The sequence below is a fragment of the Amblyraja radiata genome, chromosome 3, assembly GCF_010909765.2.
Source record: "Amblyraja radiata isolate CabotCenter1 chromosome 3, sAmbRad1.1.pri, whole genome shotgun sequence".
Lineage (NCBI taxonomy): Eukaryota > Metazoa > Chordata > Chondrichthyes > Rajiformes > Rajidae > Amblyraja > Amblyraja radiata.
Genome location: NC_045958.1, coordinates 111,010,845 through 111,029,266, shown reverse-complemented (window position 1 = coordinate 111,029,266; position 18,422 = coordinate 111,010,845). Strand labels below are relative to the sequence as shown.

At 47.7% G+C, this 18,422-nt stretch overlaps 1 protein-coding gene across 1 annotated transcript; it reads right to left on the bottom strand.

Moving 5' to 3' along the window:
• Window positions 1-761: 761 nt before the first annotated feature.
• Window positions 762-18,376, bottom strand: LOC116971593 (G2/mitotic-specific cyclin-B1-like). Its single transcript, XM_033018828.1, has 7 exons — window positions 18,260-18,376; window positions 10,589-10,753; window positions 8,813-8,971; window positions 7,057-7,293; window positions 5,312-5,452; window positions 4,373-4,483; window positions 762-911 (listed from the first exon to the last, which is right to left on the bottom strand). The coding sequence occupies exons 1-7, from the start codon at window positions 18,374-18,376 to the stop codon at window positions 807-809; spliced, it is 1,035 nt and encodes a 344-aa protein (XP_032874719.1). The 3' UTR covers window positions 762-806.
• Window positions 18,377-18,422: the final 46 nt, after the last annotated feature.

The following is an 18,422-nucleotide window of genomic DNA, read 5'->3' as shown; positions in this document are numbered from 1 at the left end:
TCAGTTGCCAGGGAGGTCGGTAGTCAGACGGGTGCTGTACCCCCAGGCCCACAGCCAGTGCAGAGAAGCAGCGCTAAACCCAGCTCAACTCTGCCTGTCCCGCCAGGTTAACCTGCCTGGGCTTGTGGGAAATATGGCCAGCGCGGAGAAGCAGCGCTGGTGTCCCGTCAGTCCAGTCAGGGCTTGTAGGTTAACCCAGCGAGACAGGCAGAGTTGAGCTGCATTTAGCGCTTGATTGAGCCTCCGAAGCCTCGTGTGAGTGTGCACATGCGTGCGCGACCACCCAAAAATTGTGTCCCCCCCTGTCCCCTCCATATTTTGATAGCGAGTTCCGTGCCTGAGATGGACCCATAGGCCAAAGGTCCCATTTCCACACTGTATCTCTAAACTAAACTGTGGTCTTTGCAGAATCCACAAGTGAAGATTAGCTGTGCTATCAGCCCAAAGCAACTCTGCTCCAAGTGGAAGCTACATGAAACTACAGCACAAGCACAGACCTCCGTTTAAAGCAAATGCTTAGAAAGATGGACACCAAGTGCTGGAGTAACTCAGCAGGACAGGCAGCATCTCTGGATAGAAGGAATGGGTGACGTTTTGGGTTGGGACCCTTCAGACAGAGTCATGGGAGAGGGAAACGAGAGATATGGAAGGGCAAGGTGTGCAAATGAGAGATCGAAGGGGACGAAGCACAAGGAAAATAAATCCTTTATTAATTAAAAGAGATAAATTACAGGTTAAACAACAATAACTTACAGGTTAAAACAGTAGCAGCATTAAGTCAAGTAGGGCAGACAATACACTTCATTTTAATGACGACATGCATTTGACAATTTAAGAATCAGGACTGACGTCAGTTGCAAGATAGTGCTGATCCTCAGTTCATTCTTCCTAGCATACTTGTTCTTCACAGTCTGCAGCAAAGAGAAAAGACAACAGCATCTGATAAATGCACATAATGGCAGCACGGTTGTGCAGCGGTAGAGTTGCTGCCTCACTGCGCCAGAGACCCGGGTTCCATCCGGACTACGGGTGCCATTCTGTACGGAGATCGTATGTTCTCCCCGTGACACGTGTAGGTGCTCCGGGTGCTCCGGTTTCTTCCCACACGCCAAGATGCACAGGCTTGCAGTTTAATTGGCTACAGTCAGTGTGCAGGATAGTACAGAGATCACTGGTCGGTGGGCCGAAGGACCTGTTTCCGTGTTGTATCTCAAAATTAAACCAAAGGCATCTGGCTTGCTAGAATTTTAACTTGCGCGCAAATGTAGAAAACATAAGTCAGGCACATGGAGTGCTTATCTCTCTACTTATTTTAATCTCTGCACAATAAGGGAGACACAAAGTATACGATGCATAGCAAAGGACCGACTGCACCCCCTCCAAACACATCTGGATATCCTGCCATCAGGCAAGAGATACCGTAGCATCAAAGCCCGGACAACCAGACTGCTAAACAGCTTCCTTCCACAGGCTGTAAAGGGCTTGTCCCATGAGCATGCGACTCCACGTGGCGAGCGCGACCTAACGTGTTCGCTTGAGCCGTACGGCCTCGCAGGGCCGGTCCCACTTCGATCGCTGGAGCCGTATGGAGTTGTGCGGAGCTGGTCCCGACATCGCGCGGGGCTCAGAAAAACTGACCGTGTTCAAAAATTCCTCACGGCAACGGCCTGCCGGCCCGCAGCCGCATTGAGGCCGTACGCACCGCCTCGGCGGGCATACGCAGCATCTTGACGCCGTACGCAGCGTCTTGTTGTCGTACGTCACGCGCAAACTTCCCCCGGACTTCACGTCAATCACTCGACCTCCGCACGGCCCCCGCTTCCGGTTTGGTCGCGCTCGCCGCATGCAGGCGCATGCTCGTGGGACAGACCCTGAAGGCTGCTAAACAGTCACTCCACCTGATTCTGCTGCTTTTTTGCACTGACAATTTAACAACTCTGGCACTGGCCACTTAAATCAGCTGCCCTGGACAATTTATGACTGTTTTTACTTGTATTTTAATGTTGCTGTTTTTTACCCGCACTTTTTAAACTATTCGTATTGTTTTTATCAGGGACTGGATTGTTTTTATTTATGTGTGAAATGTTTAAGTTTTATGTGCGATGCTCTGGTATTCCCTGGGAAACGTCTTCTCATTTTGTACTGCACAACTGTTGCTTTGCAAGATGACAATAAAGGTTGATTGATTGATTGATTGAATAGATAAGTTTAAGAAAGAACTGCAGATGCGGGAAAAATCGAAGGTAGACAAAAATGCTGGAAACATAGAAACATAGAAAATAGGTGGAGTAGGCCATTCGGCCCTTCGAGCCTGCACCGCCATTCAATATGATCATGGCTGATCATCCAACTCAGTATCCTGTACCTGCCTTCTCTCCATACCCCCTGATCCCTTTAGCCACAAGGGCCACATCTAACTCCCTCTTAAATATAGCCAATGAACTGGCCTCAACTACCTTCTGCGGGAGAGAATTCCACAGATTCACCACTCTCTGTGTGAAAAATGTTTTCCTCATCTCAGTCCTAAAAGATTTCCCCCTTATCCTTAAACTGTGACCCCTTGTTCTGGACTTCCCCAACATCGGGAACAATCTTCCTGCATCTAGCCTGTCCAACCCCTTAAGAATATTGTAAGTTTCCCGAAACGTCACCTATTCCTTCGCTCCATAGATGCCGCCTCACCCGCTGAGTTTCTCCAGCATTTTTGTCCACCGAAGAATAGATATGGTCAATAGTCAGACCTTTCTTTCCAGGGCAGAAATAAAGATCAAAGGGTATAGCTTTAAGGTGAGAGGGGCAAAGTTCAAAGGAAATGTATGGAGAAAGTATCAATGCATTGAGTGCCTGGAATACACTGCCTGGGATGGTGGAGGCAGAAAATGATGCACAAGGCTTTTAGAAAGGTGCATGGATAAACAGGGAATGGAGGGATTATGAATCACATGCAGCAGAGGAGATTAGTTTACCCTGGCATCAATACAATACAAATTTATTCCTCACATGCACCAACTAAGGTGCAGTGAAATGAATTTGCCAGCAGCGATACAACTGAAAAAAGAACGCACAATACATAATAGAATTCAACATAAACATCCACCACAGCATCCCTATCTGTCCTCCTCCTTTGTTCATCCGTGGTCGGGGCCGTGAACCCTCCGTAGTCGCCGCTATGGACGGCTCAATGTACAGGCCCTCTCGACGGAGTGATCAAAACTTCAACGTCGGGACGGTCGAACACGCTCCGCGGCTTGGAGAGCCCGAATCGGCCACTTTCCCACCGGAGATCGCGGGCTTCAGGATGTTACAGGCCAGCGGTTGGAGTTCCTCTCCGGCGATCCCCGGCAAGGGACCCCAGGCTCCGGACGGTAAGTCCACGCCACGCCCGCGGCTAGAAGCTCCGCAGACCACAGCCCCATGATGCCAAAGTCACCAGGCCAGCGATCGGGGCACTCCTCTCTAGCGACCCCCCCCCCCCCCCCGGCAAGGGTTTGCCCCCGCTCCACGATGGAAAAGTCCACGCTGCGCCCGCTGCTGAAGCTCCGGGCCCGACTCCGGGAAAGGCCGCTCCAATCCAAGCTGTTAGGCCGTGAGAGGGGACGCGGAGAAGCAACATGGGAAAAGTTGCCTCGCCGTCGAGGAAATTACTAAAAAATAGTTTTCCCCTCCCCCACCCCCCCCCAGACACACAGAGAACCAAAACAAACACTTGGACATACCAAAAAAAAAGTAAAAATAACGAACACTGCTGGCAGGGCAGCCGACTAGCAGCATCCCCAACTGGCCCTGATTTGGCATATTTGGCACAGACATTGCTGTCTGAACGGCATGTTCCTGTGTTGCACTGTTGTATGTTCACAAGGCTGTTTATGCACTGCTGCTTGCAATTTGTTGTGTCAAAAGGTACATTATTTGACCAGGCTGGAATGCAGGGCAGCACAGCGGCCATCATATACTTCAGTCTTGAAGGCCCCTGGGCAGTATATTGTCAGAACATCTTTCTACACTTCAGGTTTGTTGAATTACATAAGAGGCGGCACAGTGGCACAGCGGGTAGAGTTGCTGCCTTACAGCACCAGAGACCCGGGTTCGATCCCGACTACGGGTGCCATCTGTATTGAACATGGTAGCTCTCCCCGTGACCTGCGTGGGTTTTCCCCGGGTGCTCCGGTTTCTTCCCACACACCAAAGGTGTACAGGTTTGTAGGTTAATAAGCTTCACTAGAAAGATTGTAAATTGTCCCGAGTGTGCAGGATGGAACTAGTGTAGGGGTGATCGCTGGCCAGTGGGGACTTGGTGGGCCGAAGGGCCTGAATCTCTAAACTTTGAAGAAGTTAAGTAGTGTCAATAAAGCTAGAGTTTAGAACAACCTACCATGTGCCTGGTGCGGCAGTTGGTGACTTGCACAACATTTTTTGCTATGTGTTGCATAACTGGTAGAAGATCCTCTTCTTCATACAAGAGGTAATACTGCAAGAGGGGAGTCTGAAAAAAACAACAACGCATTACGTACAGTTCTGGTCAGTACAGGAATAGTTCGGGTAGATGCACAGAGTCTTTTACGTCGAGGGGAATCGAGGACCAGAGGACATAGGTTCAAGGTGAAGGGGAAAAGGTTTAATAGGAAACTGAAGGGGTGACTTTTGTTGGGAACTTTTATGGAACAAGCTGCCAGAGGAGGTAGTTGAGGCTGGGACCATCCCATCATTTAAGAAGCAGTTGGACGGGTACATGGATAGGACAGGTTTGGAAGGTTATGGACCAAGCGCAGGCAAGTGGGACCAGTGTAGCTGGGACATTGTTGGCCGGTGTGGGTGAGTTGGGCCAAAGGGCCTGTTTCCACACTGTATGACACCCCATTACAGAAAGGAGAAGGTGACTCGAGAGAGAAGCAGAGGATGTTTATCGAACACTGCCTGGGTTTAAGGGCATTAGCTACAAGACAAGGTTGGACAAACTTGGATCTTTTAATCTGGAACGTCATGTTGAGGAGAGACCCGATAGAAGGATACAAAATAATAAGAGGCTTATATAGTTTTGATATACAGACTGTTAAAGCTCCAGGGTTAAAATCTGTGGAATTCTCTGCTTCAGAGGGCGGTGGAGGCAGGTTCTCTGGATGCTTTCAAGAGAGAGCTAGATAGGGCTCTTAACAATAGCGGAGTCAGGGGATATGGGGAGAAGGCAGGAACGGGGTACTGATTGTGGATGATCAGCAACGATCACATTGAGTGGCGGTGCTGGCTCAAAGGGCCGAATGGCCTACTCCTGCGTCTATTGTCTGATTACTGGCAGCTTGCAAAATATACTCACCCATTCACCAGAGTGGAGGAGTTTCTGAGCGAGATGGAAGGCGGCAGCAGCAATCAGGGACGGAGGATAATGGACCATGTCGTAATCCCCCATTGTCAGCTCCATCAAGTATTTGGCAAGAGCATGTTGTTCTGTGCTGGACTGAACAAAATGACATAACGAGCGAGTCAGGAATGTTTAATTCTCATCCGTACTAAACGCAATAGTGAAATTCTTACCTTGCAGCAGCTTAATAGGCCTATAAATGCGATACGCCGATCAATTAAAAATTCAGTAGCTGTAACTAGCATTAGTAACAGTGATCAGTCTGAAGAAGGGTCTTGACCCAAAACGTCACCCTTTCCTTCTCTCCAGAGATGCTGCCTGTCCCACTGAGTTACTCCAGCATTTTGTGTCTATGTTAGTAACCATAATTCTAGTGCAAAAACCAAAGTCCTTCGTGCAACCGGAGACTAACTATAGAAGTCCAAAGTTTACGTTAGTGTCGTGCGATGGTCAAGAGCCCGATTCTTAGTTTATAGATACAGCGTGGAAGCAGGGCCTTCAACCCACTGGGTCCATGCTGACCGTGGATCACCTGGGCGTTAGTTCTGCATTATCCCATTCCCTTCACACACCAGGGGCAAATCACAGTAGACAATTGATCCACAAACCCGCATGTCTTTGGGATGTGGGAGGAAACCAGAGAACCTGGAGGAAGGTCACGGGGAAAACGTGCAACCTCTACACGTACAGCACCCGAGATCAGGATCAAAGCCAGGTCTCTGGTGCTGCCTCCGATGGCTGTTGGAAAGAAGCTATTCTTGAACCTGGCGGTCATGGTATCCGGGCTCTTGGATCTTCTGCCCAGTTGGAGGATGGAACTGAGTGTGGCCAAGGTGGTGTGGGTCTTTGACGACATTGGCTGCCTTTGAGGAAAGACCTGCAGCTTCCGTCAATGGTGGCAAAGCCAGTACCCGTGATGGACTTGGCAGTGTTTACTCTGCTAGATACAAAAAGCTTGAAGCTTTAAGCTTGAAAGATTACAATATACTAGTTATTAGGGACAATTGCAGGAAATGCAATCAATCTAATAGGACCATTCCATTTCAACCACAATAGAATGCACAATAATAGGCAGTAGACAAAAGTTTGACGATACCACAATTTCCATTGGAACTGTGGACAGGTTCATGTCAGGAAACCCGTCAGCAAATTTTCTAAATTGATCTGCCTTATCCGTCACATTAAAGTTAATACGTTCTAGGAGCAGATTTAGTCCATTCGGCCCATCAAGTCTACTCCGCCATTCAATCACAGCTGATCTATCTTTTCCTCAAACCTACTTCTCCTGCCTTCTCCCAATAACCCCCGACACCCGTGAGTGACCCCCGACAAATGTTTCACACAGAGTTGTGAGTCTGTGGAATTCTCTGCCTCAGAGGGCGGTGTGGAGGCCAGTGTGGAGGCCAGTGTGGAGGCCAGTTCTCTGGATACTTCCAAGGGAGAGCTAGTTAGGGCTCTTAAAGATAGCGGAGTCAGGGGATATGGGGAGAAGGCAGGAACGGGGTACTGATTGGGGATGATCAGCCATGATCACATTGAATGACAGTGCTGGCTCGAAGGGCCGAATGGCCTACCCCTGCACCTATTGTCAGCTTAGTTTATTGTCACGTGCACGGAGGTACAGCAAAAAGCTTTTGTTGCCCCATTCTCCCCAGTCATGAAAGCGACACAGACTTGTGGGGAGAAATAAAAGTGCTTACATCTGCAACTTTCGATGCTCTTCTGAGGAAATGCAGTGGAAGAGGTTTGCCAAGGGAAAAGTCGAGCTTCTTCAATATGCACCTCTCCATTTGACGGATTTGTGCGCAGGTGTAAGCGTTGTCTGTGATGACTACAAAGTCTCCAATTACTGGAGGAAAAATCTCTTCATATTTGCAAGCAACAAACATTGCCGTCACGCCAACAAGTTGCAGATTCTTCTTGGTTACTGGGTTATCCTAAGAGACAAGAGTAGTCCATGTTATAAAGTAGAAGAGTCCAGATTTACTTCTGCCTTGAACTGCTTTTATCTTGTTTGCTTTATCAAAGACCTACTTACAATAAAGCTGGTATTTAAAGCAGGCACAAGGGGCTGGTTTACAGAAAAGACAGGTGTGGAGTAACCCAACAGCTCTGGAGAACATGAATAGGTGACATTACAGGTCAGGCCCCCTTCTTCAGACTGGCTGCAGTAAGGAGCAAGCTGGAAGAGTTGGTGGGGTGGGACAAACCCTGGCAAGTGGAAACGAGGAACTGCAGATGCTGGTTTACAAAAGGACAAAACAAAGTGCTGGAGTAACCTAGCGGGTCAGGCAGTATCTCTGGAGAACATGGATAGGTTCAGGCACGGACCCTCAGACAGATTTGAGGTGGGCTGAAAGGTAGCTGGGAGAGGAGAGGCAGGACGGAGCATGGCAGGTGGACACAGGTGAGGGCGTTTTTGTAGGCAGATGGTTGGAACAAAGGAAAGAGTTTAAAGCAGGGAGTGGAGGGACAGCAGGATTGAAGAGTTACAAATTGTGAAGCCAGAGGAAGGAATGGGAAGGGGGAGAAACACATGCCAGGGGTAAGGGGGTGAAGTGTGGGGTGTCTTTGGAGATCACCCTAAAATTGGTGGACTCAATGTTCACACCGCTGGGTTGTAGGCTGCCCAAATGGAAGACGGGTTGCTGGTCCTCCAGTTTGTGAGGCGCTTCACTCTGGCAATGGAGGCGGTCCAGGGCAGAGAGGTCAGTGTGGGACTGGGAAAGGGCAAGTGATAGGTGGAAGCAGACAAGACGGGTGTTGTTTGGCCGATGCGGCATGCAATGGCCAGAGGTGGCACGATGACAAAAGCTCGAGATAAGAAGAGGCAAGAGGAAGGGATATTGGTTGAAAGGAACAGGGCAAGAGGGACAGGTTGTTGAGTCGGAGTGATACTGGTTGGGGGAGATCTGTCCCCCCCCACCCCCCCATGTTTTGAGAGGTGGAGGACAATCCCCCCATGTTTTGTGACCCGGCCAGTTCCCAGGTCGCCTGCGTGCCCCGGGACTGGCTGTAGCGCCCAAGTCAGCTCGCCTGCCCCACACTCCAAAGACGTGCAGGTTTGTAGGTTAAGTGCTTCAGCAAATTGTGAATTGTCCCTAGTGTGTCAGATGGTGCTCGTGTTTGCTGGTCGGCGCAGACACGGTGGGCTAAAGGACCTGCAGTTCCCAGGTCGCCTGGGCGCCCACGTCGGCTCGCCTGCCCTGGGGACTGGCTGTAGTTCCAACGTCACGAAAACTAATTGAAAAAAAAATACGCCTGCGGGCCGGATGATTTTGGCCCAGATCCGGCACATGGGCCATGTCCTAGATGTCAGGCCTCATTGTGCCCCCCCCCCCCACCCCGCCATGTTTTAAAAGCGATTTCCGCCCATGATCAACTGATTAAAAATAGATGGTCAGACAGTTTGCAGGGAAGAATACAGAGCCCATTTTTCCCCTCAGGAATACTTACCTGGAGAAATCTGTCAATGATGGACACAGTCATGTACAGGCTTTCTGGAAGAAGCTTGAAGTTCACTTGGACTTGCACGAGCCAGTCTATTAAGACAGCGCGCATGGGTCCTGTGATCCCCTGTCCTGTCAGGTAGTCTGGTCTTACTGCCTGATCAACCTGTGGGGGGGAAAAGGACTGGTTACAATCTGTAGGTAGATAGAAGAAGCTGGAGTAACTCAGCGAGACAGGCAGCATCTCTGGAGAGAACGAATGGGAGACGTTTCAGGTCAAGACCCTTCTTCACACTCCAAGTCAGAGGCGCGGGTAACAAGAGATACAACAAGCCACATAGAACAAGCAAATTAACTAATCAAATAGTGAATGAATAGCAAAAGGCCTGGATAGAGGGGATGTGGAGAGGATGTTTCCACTAGTGGGCGAGTCGAGGACCAGAGGTCACAGCCTCAGAATTAAATGACATTCCTTTAGGAAAGAGACGAGGAATTTCTTAGTCAGAGGGTGGTGAATCTGTGGAATTCTTTGCCACAGATGGATGTGGAGTCCAAGTCAGTGGATATTTTTAAACCTCCTCTGGCAGCGCGATCCATACACCCACCACCCTTTGCATGGAAAAAGTTACCCCTCAGATTCCTATTAAATTTTCCCTTCACCTTAAACCTATGTCCTCTGGACCTAGAGCAAGAGCAGCATTTCATCCCAAACTTCAAAAGTCACTCCCAAGCCAGCCCCATAGCAGAAGCGTCCACACCGCGGGGCTGGAAACTGGAAGTATCCCGAGCATATTCTGCTACCACCATCATCTATTGCGACCAGTGATGGCTTCCACTGATTGTCGCCGGAAGCCTGCGCCCTTTTCAGGACGGACGATGACAGCGAGGTCAACATTTGTAGCAAGATGGACACGAAAAGAAGACGACTCCCCACCCAAAAGAGATATTGAACAAATGTACTGTTCTAGTACATTGCACTAGCGTTACTAGTCACTCACGTTACTGTTCGATGAACTTTTGTATCTTTGTCGGCGTCAGAAATGCGGTGACACTTGTACTGTCTCGGCGAGGCCTACTGTACGATTTTACCGCAAAACAAAGCATTTTACTGTACATAGTAACATTGACAATAAAGTATTCATGTGATTGTAGTAGAATTAGGCCATTCGGTCCATCAAACCTACACCGCCATTCAAACATGGCTGATCTATCTTCCCCACTCAACCACATTCTCCTGCCTTCTCCCCATAACCACCCGCCCCCTCCCCCCACCCCGACACCCATGCTAATCAAGAGTCTACTTTGCCTTAAAAATATCCATTGACTTGGCCTCCACAGCCTACTGTGGCAATGAATTCCACAGATTCACCACCCTCTGACTAAAGAAATTCCTCCTCATCCCCTTGCTAAAGGAATGTCCTCTTATGCTGAGGCTGCAGTGTATGACCCCTGGCCATAAACCCTCCCACTAGTGGAAACATCCTCTCCACATCCACTCTATCCAAGCCTTTCACTATTTGGTAAGTTTCAATGAGGTCCCACCTCATCCTTCTAAACTCCAGCGAGTAGAGGCCCAGTGCCGTCAAACACTCATCATATGTTAACCCACTCATTCCTGGGATCATTCTCGTAAACCTCTTCTGAACTCCTCGCCAGCACCAGCACATCCTTCCTCAGATAGAGGACCCAAAATCGCTCACAATACTCCAGTATCATTCCACAATTAATAAGCAACACTGATGCGTACAACTCTAGATAAAAGTTCAGAGAAAGGAAAACTAACCTCCAGTTGCCGCAAATACTTGAAGATATCTTTAACATATTCACTGCAGTTCACTATATCATTGCCGTCCTTTATATCAACATCTTCAACAGGAAGGATCTCTACAGAGAAGGCATCATAGAGTTCAGGCGAACACATTGAAATGTCCATTGGCGTTGGTGGCACCTGTAGAATATTTGTGAAATATTAACTTGGAGAAGTGGTACATGTTCCACAGAATTAAGCATCGCAAGTTGAAGCTCTGAAACGCGACATCATTTAACATTTCCAGTTTCCATTACTATATTGTAGGTATATAGAGAGTCATAGAGTGATACAATGTTGAAACAGGCCCTTTGGCCCAACTTGCCCACACCGCCCAAAATGGCCCAGCTACACCAGTCCCACCTGCCTGCCACCAGTCCAAGTCAAGTCAAGTCAAGTCAAGAGAGTTTATTGTCATGTGTCCCAGATAGGACAATGAAATTCTTGCTTGCTGCAGCACAACAGAATATTGTAGGCATAAATACAGATCAGATCAGTGTGTCCATATACCATAGAATATATATACACACACACACACACATAAATAATCATAAATCCATATCCATCTACCCAATGTATTCCTCTAATGATTTTATGCACCTCTACAAGATCCCCCCTCTTCCTCCTGCGCTCCAAAGAATAGAGACCCAGCCTATTCAACCTATCCCTATAGCTCAGTCCTTCTAGTCCTGGCAACATCCTTGTATATCTTCTCCAAACCCTTTCAAGCTTGACAATATCTTTCCTATAGCATCGTGCCCAGTACTGAACAGTATACACATCTGCGCCTTCCTCCCTCGGAACATGGACCCGTTGCAGTTCTCATACCTCCGAACAGATCCACGGACGATGCGGTCTCCCAGGTCTTGTACACCGCTCTCTCCCATCTGGACAGCCAGAAGGGGGGCTACGTGAGGATGCTGTTCATAGAAACATAGAAACATAGAAAATAGATGCAGGAGTAGGCCATTCGGCCCTTCGAGCCTGCACCGCCATTCAATATGATCATGGCTGATCATCCAACTCAGTATCCTGTACCTGCCTTCTCTCCATACCCCCTGATCCCTTTAGCCACAAGGGCCACAGCTAACTCCCTCTTAAATATAGCCAATGAACTGGCCTCAACTACCTTCTGCGGGAGAGAATTCCACAGATTCACCACTCTCTGTGTGAAAAAAGTTTTCCTCATCTCGGTCCTAAAAGATTTCCCCTTTATCCTTAAACTGTGACCCCTTGTTCTGGACTTCCCCAACATCGGGAACAATCTTCCTGCATCTAGCCTGTCCAACCCCGTAAGAATTTTGTACGTTTCTATAAGATCCCCCTCAATCTTCTAAATTCTAGCGAGTACAAACCGAGTCTATCCAGTCTTTCTTCATATGAAAGTCCTGACATCCCAAGAATCAGTCTGGTGAACCTTCTCTGTACTCCCTCTATGGCAAGAATGTCTTTCCTCAGATTAGGAGACCAAAACTGTATGCAATACTCCAGGTGTGGTCTCACCAAGACCCTGTACAACTGCAGTAGAACCTCCCTGCTCCTATACTAAAATCCTTTTGCTATGAATGCTAACATACCATTCGCCTTCTTCACTGCCTGCTGCACCTGCATGCCTACTTTTAATGACTGGTGTACCATGACACCCAGGTCTCGTTGCATCTCCCCCTTTCCTAATCGGCCACCATTCAGATAATAATCTACTTTCCTGTTTTTGCCACCAAAGTGGATAACCTCACATTTATCCACATTATACTGCATCTGCCATGCATTTGCCCACTCACCCAGCCTATCCAAGTCACCTTGCAGCCTCCTAGCATCCTCCTCACAGCTAACACTGCCCCCCAGCTTCGTGTCATCCGCAAACTTGGAGATGTTGCATTCAATTCCCTCGTCCAAATCATTAATATATATCGTAAATAGCTGGGGTCCCAGAACTGAGCCTTGTGGTACCCCACTAGTCACTGCCTGCCATTGTGAAAAGGACCCGATTACTCCTACTCTTTGCTTCCTGTCTGCCAGCCAGTTCTCTATCCACATCAATACTAAACCCCCAATACCGTATGCTTTAAGTTTGTATACTAATCTCTTATGTGGGACCTTGTCGAAAGCCTTCTGAAAGTCCAGATATAACACATCCACTGGTTCTCCCTTATCCACTCTACTAGTTACATCCTCGAAAAATTCTATAAGATTCGTCAGACATGATTTACCTTTCATAAATCCATGTTGACTTTGTCCAATGATTTCTCAACTTTCCAAATGTGCTGCTATCCCATCTTTAATAACTGACTCTAGCATTTTCCCCACTACCGACGTTAGACTAACTGGTCTGTAATTCCCCGTTTTCTCTCTCCCTCCCTTTTTAAAAAGTGGGGTTACATTAGCTACCCTCCAATCCTCAGGAACTACTCCAGAATCTAAAGAGTTTTTAAAAATTATCACTAATGCATCCACTATTTCTGGGGCTACTTCCTTAAGTACTCTAGGATGCAGCCTATCTGGCCCTGGGGATTTATCGGCCTTTAATCCATTCAATTTACCTAACACCACTTCCCGGCTAACCTGGATTTCACTCAGTTCCTCCATCTCATTTGACCTCCGGTCCCCGGCTATTTCCGGCAGATTATTTATGTCTTCCTTAGTGAAGACAGAACCAAAGTAGTTATTCAATTGGTCTGCCATGTCCTTGTTCCCCATGATCAATTCACCCGTTTCTGACTGCAAGGGACCTACATTTGTTTTAACTAATGACTACAGTTCAGCCTTCAACACGATAGTCCCCACCAGACTGGCCGGGAAGCTAATGGAATTGGGGCTCAACACCTCCCTGTGTGCCTGGGTCCTGGACTTTCTCACTGCCAGGCCCCAGGTAGTCAAGATGGGAGGGAATACATCGAAGTCCCTCACCCTGAGCACAGGATCGCCCCAGGGTTGCGTCCTCAGCCCCCTATTGTACTCCCTGTACACACATGACTGTGTGGCTAGGTTCAGCTCCAACTCAATAATTAAGTTTGCTGATGACACTGTGGTGGTGGGCCTGATCTCAGACAACGATGAGAAGGCCTACCGGGAGGAGGTGGTTGATCTAGCACTCTGGTGCCAGGATAACAGCCTCCTCTTGAACATCAAAAAAACGAAGGAGCTGATCATGGACTTTAGGAGGGCACATCATCCGAGGACGTACACACCATTGAGGATAAATGGGGATCCTGTGGATAGGGTGAACTGTTTTAAATATCTGGGAGTCCACATCTCCGAGGATATGACATGGGCATCACACGCCTCAGCACTCGTGAGTAAGGCAAGGCAGCGCCTTTACCACCTCAGGCAATTGAGGAAATTCAGTGCGTCTCCGAGGATCCTCCAGTGCTTCTACGCAGCGGCGGTGGAAAGCATCTTGTCCGGGAACATTACCATCTGGTTTGGGAATTGCTCTGCCCAGGACAAGAAGGCTCTGCAGAGAGTAGTGCGTTCGGCCGAACGCACTATGGGAACTTCACTTGCCCCCCTGCAGGAACTATACATCAGGAGGTGCAACTCCAGAGCCAACAATATCATGAGAGACCCCTTCCACCCCTGCAACGGACTGTTCCAGCTGCTACGGTCAGGCAAACGCTTCCGTTGCCACACGGTGAGAACGGAGAGGTTGAGAAGGAGTTTCTTCCCAGAGGCCATTCGGACTGTAAACGCCTAACTCACCAGGGACTAACTCTACTGAATGTTTTTCCTTCCATTATTTATTATGTAAAAGAATATGTGTGTTATGATTGTGTTTATAGTTTGTTTGGTTGTTTGTCTTTTGCACAAAAGTCCACGAGCATTGCCACTTTCATTTCACTGCACATCTCGTATGTATATGTGACAAATAAACTTGACTTGACTATACTCTAAATGCAGTCTCACCAACGTCTTATACAACTGCAACATGATCTCCCAGCTTCCATACTCAATACTCTGACTGATGAAGGCCAAAGTGCCAAAAGCCTTTTTGACCACCTTATCCACCTGCGACTCGACCTTCAAGGAATCAAGCACCTGCACTCCTAGATCCCTCTTGTCTGCAACACTCTCCAGAGGTCTACCATTTACTGTGTAAGTTCTGCCTTTGTTAGACATCCCAAAATGCAACACCTCACATTTCTCTGTATTAAATTCCATCAAATATATGATCTACCTTTAGAGAAAGTGACACATCACCTAAAATGATGATATAATGATGGGATAAGAATCAAGTCGAAAGGTATATGGATAGGTACACAAAAATGCTGGAGAAACTCAGCGGGTGCAGCAGCATCTATGGAGCGAAGGAAATAAGCAACGTTTCGGCCCGAAACGTTGCCTATTTCCTTTGCTCCATAGATGCTGCTGCACCCGCTGAGTTTCTCCAACATTTTTGTGTACCATCGATTTTCCAGCATCTGCAGTTCCTTCTTAAACAGGTACATGGATAGGACAGGTTTAGAGGGATATGGACCAAACACAGGCAGGTAGGACTAGTGTAGATGGGTAGAATGAGCCAAAGGGCTTATTTCCACACTGTCTGACTCTGAAATGGCAAATCCCATTCAAATTTAGAGGCTGGCATCCATCTCTATAAAACTCATTTTAATTAAATGGCAAATCAAGGCTGTTCTGAAAATGGTGTAACGAACCAGCAACTGAGCATTGGCTTAATTGGTTCAATTATCAAATAGTTTAATGATATATTTCAACAATGCTATGAATGGTTAGGACATCAAGGATCTATCCAATCTGGGATCACATATCCTTTCACACAAAGCTGTTGACAAAACGGCTCAAACTTTAATCAATTGTAAATTTTAAACCAGTTCAAGGATTATTTTTTTACTTCGTTCAAGTTCAAGTGAGTTTATTGTCATGTGTCCCTGTATAGGACAATGAAATTTTTGCTTTGCTTAAGCACACAGAAAATAGTAGGCATTTACTACAAAACAGATAAATGTGTCTATACCATGATATAAATATATACACACATGAATAAATAAACTGGTAAAGTGCAAATAACAGAAAGTGGTTATTAATAATAAGAGTTTTGTCCGAGCCAGGTTTAATAGCCTGATGGCTGTGGGGAAGTAGCTATTCCTGAACCTGGTTGTTGCAGTCTTCAGGCTCCTGTACCTTCTACCTGAAGGTAGCAGGGAGATGAGTGTGTGGCCAGGATGGTGTGGGTCTTTGATGATACTGCCAGCCTTTTTGAGGCAGCGACTGCGATAAATCCCCTCGATGGAAGGAAGGTCAGAGCCGATGATGGACTGGGCAGTGTTTACTACTTTTTGTAGTCTTTTCCTCTCCAGGGCGCTCACATTGCAAAACCAAGCCACGATGCAACCGGTCAGCATGCTCTCGACTGTGCACCTGTAGAAGTTAGAGAGAGTCTTCCTTGACAATCCGACACTCCGTAATCTTCTCAGGAAGTAGAGGCGCTGATGAGCTTTTTTAATAATTGCGTTAGTGTTCTCGGACCAGGAAAGATCTTCAGAGATGTGCACGCCCAGGAATTTGAAGTTCTTGACCCTTTCAACCATCGACCCGTTAATACAAACGGGGCTGTGGGTCCCCCTCCTACTCCTGCCAAAGTCCACAATCAGTTCCTTGGTTTTGCTGGTGTTGAGGGCCAGGTTATTGCGCTGGCACCATATGGACAGTTGCTCGATCTCTCTTCTGTATTCTGACTCATCCCCATCAGTGATACGCCCCACAATAGTGGTGTCGTCAGCGAACTTGATGATGGAGTTCGCACTGTGGTTCGCTACACAGTCATGAGTATAGAGTGAGTACAGCAGGGGGCTGAGCACGCAGCCTTGAGGTGCTCCCGTGCTGAGTGTTATCGAAGCTGACACATTTCCACCAATACGAACAGACTGGTCTGTGGATGAGGAAGTCGAGGATCCAGTTGCAGAGGGATGCGCAGAGACCCAGTTCTGCGAGTTTGGTAACCAGTTTGGAGGGGATGATTGTGTTAAATGCCGAGCTGTAATCAATGAATAACAGCCTGACATATGAGTTTTTGTTGTCCAAGTGGTGGGCCAGCGAGATCGCATCCACCATTGATCTGTTGTGGCGGTACGCGAACTGCAGTGGGTCCAGGTTTTTGTCGAGGTAAGAGTTGATTTGCTCCATGATCAACCTCTCAAACCACTTCATCACCACCGGCGTTAGTGCCACTGGTCGATAGTAATTGAGGCATGTCACCTTACTCTTCTTGGGCACCGGTATAATTGATGCCCTTTTAAAGCAGGTGGGGACCTGCTTTTGAGCCCATTTCAGAAATTCTGCACAATGCAGGGAAAAGCCAATTTCTAAACTCTTCTAAACAAGATTACAACCTCAGGTTGCAGGGGTAAAATTGGTATTTAAATTGGTATTCAAATTGGAAATTCAAACTTATTAAATAATGATTGGCAAAAATTAATTTCAATCCCCTCAGGCTCCAGATTGCCAAAGGTCAGCATTTAAACCAAAGAAAGAAACAAGGAACTGCAGGTGCTAGTTTACAAAAGAAGGACAAAGTGCTGGAGTAACTCAGTGGGTCAGGCATCATCTCTGGAGAAAAAGGATGGGTGACGTTTTGGATTGAGATGGGGGGGGGGGGGGGGGGGGGGGGGGGTTGGGGGAAAATCCAAATCAGGGCCAGCAACAGATGATCTCAGCCAGGATTAGTACAATCCCAAAAGAGATACATCATTGCGGACTGTGTCATAGAGTGGTACAGTATGGAAACAGGCCCTTCGGCCCAACTTGCCCACGCCAACCAACATGACCCATCTACACTAGTCCCACCTTTCTGCACTTTACCCATATCCCTCCATACCCGTCCTACCCATGTACCTATCTAAATAGACAATATGTGCAGGAGTAGGCCATACGGCCCTTCAAGCCAGCACCACCATTCAATATGATCATGGCTGATCATCCCCAATCAGTACCCCGTTCCTGCCTTCTCCCACATCCCCTGACTCCGCTATTTTTAAGCCGTATCTAGCTCGCTCTTGAAAGCATCCAGAGAACCTGCCTCCACCGCCCTCTGAGGCAGAGAATTCCACAGACATAGCTAGATAGGGCTCTTAAAAATAGCAGAGCCAGGCGATATGGGGAGAAGGCAGGAATGGGGTACTGATTGGGGATGATCAGCCATGATCACATTGAATGGCCTACTCCTGCACCTATTGTCTATTGACCTCCCAACTTCTATACTCAATATTGTGGCTGATTAAGGCCAAAGCCTTTTTGACCACCCTATCTAACTGCAACTCCACCTTCAAGGAACTATGTACCTGCACTCCTAGATCCCTCTGCTCCACAATACTCCCCAAGGCCCTACCATTCACTGTGATGCCAATATCATACAACCTTTTTCTCCAGATGCTGCCTGACCTGCTGAGTTACTCCAGCACTCTGTGCCTCTCCTTGGTGTAAAGCAACATCTACAGTGTTTCAGCACCGAGAGAAAATGGATAGGCGACGTTTCAGGTCGGGACATGAAGATGACTGAAGAAGGGTCCCGAGCCAAAATGTCACCTGTCCATGTTCTCCAGAGATGCTGCCTGGCCCACTGAATTCCTCCAGGACGTTCTCTTTATTCAAAACAAATATGCACGGTTTTACTCGATCCGTTTAAATCTCGACCTTTACCACTTCTTCTGGGACGAAGAATTCCTGCTGCGGAACCTCTGGGCGTCTCAATATCTTCACCGGTTCCTTTATTGGAGAGAGACATTTTCCCATCTCTGGGTTTGTTGCCATTTCAGCCTGCACCAGGATACAAATACAACCAAATGTAATCGATTCA

What these genes read in the sequence shown, in the direction of transcription:
- LOC116971593 (XM_033018828.1), bottom strand. Translation starts at nt 18,376, where the DNA reads ATGGCAACAAACCCAGAGATGGGAAAATGTCTCTCTCCAATAAAGGAA. An exon ending in TCATTGACAGATTTCTCCAG is followed by an intron (nt 7,294 to 8,812) that starts GTAAGTATTCCT and finishes CTTGTCTCTTAG; the next exon opens with GATAACCCAGTAACCAAGAA. An exon ending in TCCTCCACTCTGGTGAATGG is followed by an intron (nt 4,484 to 5,311) that starts GTGAGTATATTT and finishes TGTTTTTTTCAG; the next exon opens with ACTCCCCTCTTGCAGTATTA.